General features: G+C 36.0%; 1 protein-coding gene across 5 annotated transcripts; it reads right to left on the reverse strand.

Moving 5' to 3' along the window:
• Positions 1-453: 453 nt before the first annotated feature.
• Positions 454-10,072, reverse strand: LOC107936638 (serine/threonine-protein kinase CTR1). 5 transcript variants are annotated; one of them, XR_005925504.1, is made up of 18 exons: positions 9,075-10,072; positions 7,800-8,101; positions 7,564-7,708; positions 7,322-7,425; positions 6,752-6,960; positions 5,638-6,057; positions 5,479-5,519; positions 5,206-5,267; positions 5,101-5,149; positions 4,680-4,748; positions 4,468-4,568; positions 4,249-4,333; positions 4,037-4,135; positions 3,298-3,366; positions 3,060-3,191; positions 2,557-2,651; positions 2,271-2,475; positions 454-787 (listed from the first exon to the last, which is right to left on the reverse strand). XR_005925504.1 is itself a non-coding variant. In XM_041111028.1 (17 exons), exons 1-17 carry the CDS (start codon positions 9,648-9,650, stop codon positions 2,367-2,369), a joined length of 2,667 nt encoding a protein of 888 aa, XP_040966962.1. In that variant the 5' UTR covers positions 9,651-10,072; the 3' UTR covers positions 454-2,366. The 5 variants fall into 5 exon arrangements, 1 of the variants encoding a protein (XP_040966962.1); XR_005925503.1 differs by having other exon boundaries at positions 454-792; XM_041111028.1 differs by having other exon boundaries at positions 454-2,475.
• Between the last annotated feature and the right edge of the window lie 319 nt (positions 10,073-10,391).

Genomic DNA, 10,391 nt, shown 5'->3' on the forward strand with positions numbered 1-10,391 from the left:
CAAAATAAATTTGAATTAAAATTTAAAACTGAATTTGTTAACGTATATACGAATTTGTTATTACATGTGAATATGAATTTGGTATGCTACTAGGGTGAATTATGAAACCATATCTTGCTACTAGGGTAAAAGTGATCATAGCCTTATACATACATATGAACCTTGCTACGTTTTGGATCCTGCCACCGGAACAAATACAATGGTAGTACATGCTAGTATTGCACTTTTTAACTTTTTCAAGGTGAAAATCATGAATAGGAGCTTACCAATAAGGTAAAGAATAATTATAGCCTAACAAATTTAATTTTAAATTTGATTATGTATGTAAATAGGCTTATAAATTAGTAAACTATATGTTTCTGTATGTGTGTGAGTTTAAATAAGCTTATGAATGAGTATACTCCCAAGTCCTAACCATATGCTTTAAGAGTCACTACAATTGCAACTTCAAAGGAAACACCAAAAAAAAAATTCAAACAGTTATGGTAGTTACATAATTCTCTCAAAAAGTGGGCATATGCTACCCCATAAACTCCCCCTTTCTCAAGCCTCAAGTTCTCAGTTACGCTGCTTCTCATTCAACTAATTTCAGTTACAATCTTTACTTACAAAATTACGAGAGACAAGACGATATAATACAACTTTTTTCCCGTAATTGCACCTGAAAATTGAATCATCTTTTGGCAAATACAGAATTGACAACAACCCTTTCGACCTTAAGTCTATGTTAAAAATCAGAGGTCCCAATTGGCCATATGAGAAAAAAAAAAAGAAGACATTTACAACACTGTTCTGCAAAGAATCAGCCGAATGCATGTATCAGTGAACTAAACAATGGAGTTAAAACAATAATTCTAACAAACAATGAAAGAGAACATGCATATCTGCAACCAGCAGATGCATGTCCATTTGCATTTTCACACAGGTTGATGAGCAACATAAAAACAAACATGGCAAATGTTTGACCAAATGCATACCCTCTAGCTTTTCTGATTGCAAAAGAACTTTAAAAGTGTGTTTGGTTGGGTGGAAAAGTAGAAGGATGGGAGGAGAAAATTGAAAAGTGAAAAGAATATAAATTTTGAATGTACTGGGTAGGAATGAAAAATGAGAGGAAAGAAATAAAAGAAATGATCATTTTTCATCCTAATGCATAAAAACTAATCATTCCAATGAGAGAAAATAAGAGGGGTATCATAGTTGAAAATTATGCCTTTTCAAATGTTTTATTTTCTTTCCTTTTATTTTTCAACTCTACCAAGCAATGGAATTTCTTTCCATTTTTCCTACTAAGCACACCTATAGAAAGAACAATAATGTTTTCTATCCTTTCCACTCTACCAAACAAAGCCTAAGGGTGTACTTGGTTGGGAGGAAAATTGGAAAGAAAAATAAATTTGGAGTATGCTTGGTAGGGAAGAAAACTGAAACAAAAGAAATAGGAGGGGGGATCATTTTTCATCATAATGCATAAAAACCAATTCTTCCAAATTGAAATGATGAGAGAAGAGAAAATGGGAGAGAACTGAATATTAGTTCAAAATTATGCATTTTTCAAATGTTTTATTTTTCTTTTCAAGTTTCAACTCTACCAAGCAATGGGGGAAAGAAAATTACTTTAATTTCCATTTTTTCATCTTTCCTACTAAGCACACCTATAGAAAGAAAATTTATGTTTTCTATCTTTCTTTCCACTCTACCGAACAAAGCCTGAGAGTGTTTGGTTGGGTGGAAAAGTGGAAGGATGGGAGGAGAGAGTGAAAAAGTGGAAAGAAAATAAGTTTGAAGTGTGCTTGGTAGGGAAAAGAAGTGAGATGAAAGAATATAGGAGAGATCATTTTCTATCATAATACATAAAAACCAATCCTTCCAAATTGAAATGATGAGAGGAGAGAAAATGGAAGAGAAGTGTAGTTTTTTCAAAATTATGCATTTTTTAAATGTTTTATTTTCTTTACTTTCAATCAACTCTACCAAGCAATGGAGGGAAAAAAATACTTTTCCTTTGCATTTTTCCATATTTCCTACCGAGCACACCTATGGAAAGAAAATATATTTTCCATCTTTCTATTTTTCCACTCCTTTAAATTTCCATCTTTTCAGTTTTCTTTTCACTCTACCAAGCAAAGACAAAAGGAAAAGAGATGAAAAAAAACATAAACAACTTTCTCAAGGAGAATTCCACCAGGATTCAACTATCAAAAGGAATCATAAAGTGTATAGCATGTCATGTTAGTAATTTTGAAAGTGAAGCATTCAGAAGAGCATACCTTAAATTATTTATCAGCATGTACCCTTGTGAAGCATATAATGTTAAAAAGAATAATGTAGTATGTGCATGGAGGCTTTGCTGGAGTTCCAACCATTCAGGCAAGCAGTGGCATGTCAGGATGCCCTTGTTGAGGGGTGGTAGGTTTAATCAGTGATTTCAACCGTTCCATGATATTTGAAAATGAAGGACGCTTCCAAGGCTCACTACATTATATTAAAAAATTAGTATGATAACAGGAAGATTTGCTTAACAAGCACCATGTAAGAAAAGAATGAAAAACTTACTTGGCCCAGCAATCCTCAATAATGGCAGCCACTTGAGGATTCAAATCACGTGGAATATCAAGCCTTTTTCCCCTGAAACCAACAGCTGCTACAACCTACGAGGCAGTTTCACATTCAGTTGTGATTGTTAGAAATTTACCTCCAGAAGGATATCTTAGCATGATAATTTCGCGCATTCTGCAATGAACTTCATACTGTTTCCAGCGGCACAAAACTTGACATTCAAGCATAAAGATATCCAAGAGTACATCTTTCAGTTTACATTCAAGCATGCCATCTATAGTTCACACTCTACAACACCATTCATGGTGCTAATAAAATTGGTTTGTTTATAAGAAATTTCTTATTCTTATTCCAACCAACTAGGAAACAATAAAGTTAGGGAAAACCAAAAATTTCCTTTTAACAAAGATTTCAGGATGCTACTTGCCAAACTCATAAAAGCTAAATGATCAGCAAAATGAGATATCAGCAGGTCCAAGATTTAAAATGTCATAACAAACCTGTGCTGGATTTAAGTTGCCCCATGGCTGCTGCAATGTTGCAAGCTCCCACAAAATTACACCAAAACTGTATACATCAGACTTCTCGTTTGATGGCTCATCGCGAAGAACTTCTGGAGCCATCCACTCAGGCTTATTTAAAAAATATAGAGAGTTTAGTATCATGCAGCAAAAACAGTGACCTATGGCAACTCAAATAGAAATACCAAGGGCATTGTTAAGAACTAGTATAACTTACAGTTCCAGCTGCCGACTTGGATGAAAGAAATGTGTTTGCCTTCAACCGAGAAAGCCCAAAATCACAAACCTGAATGTACAGAACGGGCAGTGTGAGGATGATTTATGAGAAGTAACAAAAAAAAAAGTACAAGAACTATGAAACTGCTTCACTATTCTCCACAAGTTACAACAGAGCAAATAAACTTGCAAGCCATGAATGAGACACTGTATTGACATGGACATCAGCAAACATAGTAAAATCACATCATCATAACTGCAGCAAATTCACCATAAAGAATGTAACAGCAAGCAGGAGTCCATGAAATAGTGTAACACATCTACTTTTCCTCAGTCAGAACTCAAGAGATATCAAGTTTTAACCCACAGACAGTCAAACATGCCCAAAACTGGAAAAAATAATTGGAAAAATGATTCATTAATAAGTTACAAACAAGGCAGAAAATTATACTAAAATGAACGAAGTTGACTCCATCCATATACAGTGCCAGATACACAGAAAACTACTTGGTAACTGTTATCAACTGTTTACCCATGGCTATATCTAACATTTGTAAAGGCATAACAAGGGTTAAGACCAATCTAGATTCCACTATCCAAAAAGGTCAAGCACTTAGCATTTCGTCCATGCAAATTTAAGTAAATAGAAATGGCAAAATATTTATGTTTATTATCACTGGACCATTAGGTGAAAAAATTATACTCTTTGGGTCACAGCAGCAAAACATTCAGGATATTACCTTGACTGTATATTTTTTATCAACTAACAGATTGGGAGACTTCAAATCTCTATGAACAATAGGGGGATTGTGTCTATGAAGATAATTCATTCCCTTTGCCTGCGTGTAAAAAAAAGTGGTTATTTAGGCCAAAACAATGTACAAATTAAGGATACCATGAGACGTTGGGAAAAGAAAAAAGCAAAAAGAAAGTAAGTCCTTTGAATACCCACCACATCATAAGCCATACTCAACCGCCGCCTCTCATCCAACACCTCCCTCACACCAGGCTTATGCAAAAGCCTAAACAAGCTACCTCTGCAAGAATAACAATTCAACCTCCAACATGATTTCAGTCTTATGTAGAAGACATGAACTTTTCCCTTCTTTCATCTTCTTTTTCAAATGCAAAGGTATTTAAAAGAAATGTAGAAGATGCAGTAACAACAGACCTTGATAAGTATTCTGTCACTATAGACAAGTTTGGGGGCTGTGTGACTGCTCCCATAAAAAGAACAATGTTTGGATGACGTAGACGTTTCATTATTGCAACCTAACAAAATATTGGGGTGAAATTACACGTCATATCAAAAACATGAATGTATAATTAATATTTTCTTAGTCTCACGAACAAAGTCTGTTCCAATTGTCAGCCAATTCATACCTCCCTCAAAAATTCTTTGAAGCGTTCAGCATACAAGTCTTGTTCCATGAGAATTTTTACAGCAACATCCTGTATTTAAAAATAATGTTTATTTGGATTTAGAGGAATTTTAAATTACACAACCAAAATTTTACCACCATCTAGTTTGTTCTGATCAAAATCTCATGCAATTGAAGAATATTTCAAATACATCAGGAAAACTTATTTACTGAGGAACTCCAGTCCAAAATTGCTGAGTACTTGAAAGTAAAAATATCACCAAAACTGGACCAAATTCCAAAATAAATTAGGATAAAGAAGAAAGTTAACTCTTACAATAAAACAGGCAGGTGAAAGGCGTCTACCAGACATTGACAATTGAAATTATAGGCCTAACCGAAGATTCGTTGCTAAGCAAACTACAAAGTGACCTAACATATACCTTGTACTGTAACCGCATCAAAATCCTGGTTCGCTGCAAGATTTTGTACCTAAAGTTACTAGTCAAACAACATATCATAGGAAATCTAAAATTCCTTAAACATACCCTGAACTCCTAAACAAATGCTGCAACTTCACAGTAATAGGGCACATCCTTACTGAATCTATCTGCTTTCATTTGTCAAATATAGATGAATATGTTACATTTTCTGATTCCCAAGGAATAGCGCAAGCAAAATAGGCATCAAAATCTCAATAAGACAGCTAGAATTTTGAAACAACCAGATGTCCATGAACAATATGGCACAGCAGATATCAAATATAAAACTTCCATAATATTTAACTTTAACAATAAGAACATAATCAAAAGGATTCTTACCGAGCCATTCCATTCAGCACGATGGACAGTTCCAAAAGAACCTGAAAAGAACAAAGTATAAAATCTAAGTAAACTAGTAGAACCAACAACCACATGGATTATGAGCACAAAAGAGGGTCTCTATACAGTAATAATCCTCAAAAAAGGACCAGAAAATACCTGCACCAATTCTCTCTCTTAACACAAGATCACTCCATGGAATATCCAAATCATCAACTTCAAGGGCAAGTTCCCTACTTGGTTTGCCGGGTAGAAGCTGACTGCCCTCAGTAAACTTTGAATCCTTAGTCGCATCCCCCATTGGTTCTGACAAGCCTACTACTGGGACATCCCTATGTCCTATCGGAGAGATACGTTTTAAAGAATCTTTAATAATGTTCTTTGAGTGTACTATAGGCTGAGAATACTGGGAATCTCTATCATGAGAAGCTGGTCGAGCAATGTTAGGAGGTACGGGCAACTGTGAGATACCATCCATGTTACTTGAGATCTGCCCAAGCTTATTTCTCTCTGTGCCAATCTTATCAAGTTTCTTGGGATAAAGAGAGAATCCAAAATTTTCCTCGTCTGTAGTAGTACCTGAAATGGCAAACAACTATAGCTTACATGCACACCAGATGAATACAGAACCAGAAGCTGAACCGCATAAATTTAATATAGTTTTGACTGAATCCCTAGCGAAGGCATCATTTTTTAAGTCACAAACATTGTTCATAAACACAGCTTGGTGTTCATAAACAAAATTTTAATGTATTAAAAATATATAGAAATGCAGCCTCAACAATGTTATGGAAGTGCAACCAACAACAAGAAGCAATTGAAAAATATGTATTTATTAATGCCTGTTCACATAAAAACTCCCAGTCACTTTATGGGTTTTCCCCAGCATTGCAAAGCAATATTTAAGACAATGCCTTGAATCAGGCTCTAGGACAAAATTTTCAACAGAAGCCGATGCCAAAAATTTCGGTAGAAAATTCATAAGGAACTGTTAAAATAGAGCACAGTTACTGGCAGAGAAGTATCATCTATCACTTTCATCAGTGAAGAAGCAGTATATATATATAATAAACTTCAAACAGTGCACTCAATCTTTAACCTACAGCATACCAGTCAAGGCACTTCACCAAATATGAAAAATCTTTCTGCATTCCCTAGCAGATGATTAAAAGAAACTACATACTTTAGGCTAAGTGAAAGGCTATAGGCTAAAATCTAGAAGCAAACAAAATGGCATTCATTATAAAGATGGTTACTGAAACAGAAACTTTACCTGCTTGAGCAACATCAAATACAAGATTAAACGATTCATGGTCTGAAAAGTACTGTTTGGCCAATGACCTGAAATCAGTGGCAGCCACAGCTGGTTTGAGACGTGGAAAATGCAATGGGGAAGAAATTGAGATGGAAGATGGACCATTGAGCAAGGAATCGGGATCACATAAGTAACCTGGGTTCCCAATTAAATCAACAAGATACTCCCTGGATTCACAAAGGCTGGCTTGGTGAGATTTTTCGTGCATTCAGCAAATATTTCACCAAGATAACTTAAAATTTTTTTCACAAAGCATAAACCAAAATGGGAAGAAGAACCATAATAAATAAATGCACAGCCACCATATAAGTGAAGTAAAAAAATTGAGTTTCTGCATGACAACAATTAAAAATTGCTGGATTTGCTTTTTCAGCAGAATATTGCCATTCAAAAACAAATCACACCAAAAAGGAACCAGAATTATTGAGAGAGAGAGGGAGAAAGAGAGAGAGAGGGAGGGAGGGGGGGGAGAATAAATCAAAAACAAATTTAAGCAAAAAGAAAATACCATGGAGATTATTAAGTTACCTGTCAAGTCCAAAACGGACAAGGCAGGAGGAAGCATCATCTCTTTTACAATATTTGCAGCCCTTCGCAATTCGACATGGTAGATCAATAGTGTCAGCTAGTACCTGCATAAATTAGTTGAACTGTGAATGAATCCTCATCCCTTCAAGGAAGTCATATGATGCTAACTATAATTAACTCCAAAAATACTTTCTATTGACATCAGATGTGAAATTAAAACACCATAAAATGTTAGACCTTACTTTGAACAGTAGAGCTCGATGTCTGCAAAGGCCAACAGATAGGCTTCCTATAGGAACCACAACTGAACCTAAGCAATCTTTTAAATTGTCACTGCACTGCCTCCAAAAGGAAACTAAATCATCCTCTCCGGTAGTGAATGAACCCCTTGGGAAAGCAAGAAAACAATTCATCACCAATGTAAGACAAAACTGCATGAATGTTGAAAATTTGTGCATTCATAGTTTAGACGACTCACCCCATGCGAGAGCAGACAAGCTGAGCTAACTGATCGACAACTTCTTTTGTGGTTATGCAGCTACAAGAAATATTGTGGACTCTATTTTGGAGTTCCTTTAAGCTGGGATCACTTCTTCGGTCAACCAATATCACTTCTAGTGGCGAATCAACATTAGGATCAACAGATCTTAGAGATTCAATCGATGGAATTCGACCATGTTCATGCAGATCAGTGCACAAAGTCCAGGCATATGAATTCACTCCATGAATTAAATAGAAACCATCAGGAACTTTGTCGAAATATGATAAGCAGCCATTAACCTGATGCACATAACAGTGATACTTGAATATCCAGGTATCTTAACTAACTTCCCAAACTATGCATGAGTATTTTAGATGCTAGGCTACTTTTGTACTCCTATGCAACCACATTGACAGTAAATAACATAGGTAAAAATATAGATGCACTCAGCAACAACTACCACAGCAATCACCATAACAATATAAGTTGCATATCCCTTTTCACGTACACCCATTCTTGAGAAGACATCTTTACCCAAGTCTATCTAGAACAGTGCTTTTCTCACTTGAACATTTCAACCTCTAAACGTTAATATTTCTCTAAATAGCATGCTTGAAATCTACTAGAAAGTTGAACATTTTTTACTATCTGGTTGGTGAACAGAATCCCCACCTTGATTATACAAGTACACAACAAAGAAGGAAAATAAGAGTGAGTAATCATTTCACGTATATTTTAAGTTGCAAATGATTTTTGTAAAGACAAGTATGATTCTTTAGTAGATACACACACCATTTATACCACACCCATCCACTTAGGAATAACTCAACTACAATTGAAGCGGCACTAACATTGGTGCTCCGACATTTTGATCATGAAACTAAGCAACTTCCACCTTCTTATAATGTTCATTTTTTTTATCTAAATTGTAAGCAACAAATATTTTCCAAAATGACAATAGATCATCCTCTCCCCAAAGTCAAAATTGAACTAACCCTAAACAAATTGAAAAATAGAGGTAAAGCGGACTAACTTTTCACATCCTATCCTATGCACTATTCAGGGTTCACAACTCAAGCTCAGAAACGCTCATCATCCAGTTTATCTCACGAAAAATCTTTAAATATCTAAAAACGAATTCCATTCCCTATAACACTTATTATATTCACCTATACATATTTCTTCAATCTCCTGGTGTTACTGAGCATTGAGCGTATAAGCTCAGTGTCAACGAACAAAAAATAAAATAAATTTCCAAGAAAACTTTCTTACCCAGAACCGATGGGAAACTGTCTCCGCAGAGCTAGAACTAGCCGACCGGATTGCGGAATCATCCGGAACCGGATCCAAAAAGTTCGGATCATCAGCACAGGTAGCTTCCGACGAAAGCCTCAAAGCCAACGCCAACTGCAACTGATAACTCTCCTCCGTTTGCTGCGCCCAGCTTTTCCCCGACGAGGAACCGCCAATTTTCGTTCTCAAATCCCCATGCCTAAAGCTCCCATTGTGACCGTACACGAATGAATCAATCTCGTTCGCCGCCGTCGTTGAAAGGTTCGGCACATAATAATCTCCCGATAACGAGCTCTCACCGAAGCTACTCCCGCTCGATTGCCGTTGATGACCGACTGATGAAGCATAAGTATTCGTTCCTCCTACGCCGCCGATACGACTCGCTTGCTGCTGGTTCTGACTCTGATTCTGATCCCAATCGAATAAACCTCTCTCTGATTTCACTTTACTGACTTTATTACTCGTAGCTTCGCTCGAAAGCGAATACACGGAGTACTGGTCGTCAGGATACTGACTCAGTAGAGAATAGTTGGATCTTCGACTGGGCATTTCCATTGATAACCTCTAAAGAAAATCGCTGATCACAAAACCTTTTGAACTCTAAGAACCGCCATTGCTGAAGATATCAAGCTTTTTAACCTCTTTTTTCCTCTCTCCCTCTATAATTTGTTTTCCTTTTCATAAACTTCTTTTTCCTCCTTTTCTTCTCTTTCCAGAATCCGAGTTGTGGGAAAGAAACCAAAGAAAAAAAGCGATCCCAGATTCCCAGTTTTATTTGGTCGCCTAATCGTAATATTCTCCTCGTTTCCTTTTGCTTTGCTTTTCCGGGAAAAATCGGATTTCTGGTTCAAACTTCAAACGCTGATTGGATGATATTCTTTTTTCATTTTTCTATAATTTCGCCAAATATATTAAACAAAGGTTTCCTGTTTCGTTTCTGTTTGGTTGGCTGGCTCGATGGCCTAGTGGCGTATGCCTACTCGCTAGTAAATGGGTACATTCCTCCTTTGTAAATAAACATCACGTTACCTCTCACGCGCGTGGCTCCACTTTTCTTTTCCCTGACAAAATAAATATAAATATTTAAGAATTTAGCTTTGGCTGTGTGCATGAACCTGGACCAGATTATTAATTTTATTTATCAAACGTATATGAAGTTTTACTTTCACTTTTTCATTTTGGTAGTTAAAAATTGGATTCCTTGGTATTTATAAAATTCACATCATTTTCTAAAAATACTAGTTATACATTTCTCTGTTTTTCATGCAATGACGAAATCAAGTGTTCACGGACCTT

The sequence above is a fragment of the Gossypium hirsutum genome, chromosome A04 (genome assembly GCF_007990345.1).
Source record: "Gossypium hirsutum isolate 1008001.06 chromosome A04, Gossypium_hirsutum_v2.1, whole genome shotgun sequence".
NCBI lineage: Eukaryota > Viridiplantae > Streptophyta > Magnoliopsida > Malvales > Malvaceae > Gossypium > Gossypium hirsutum.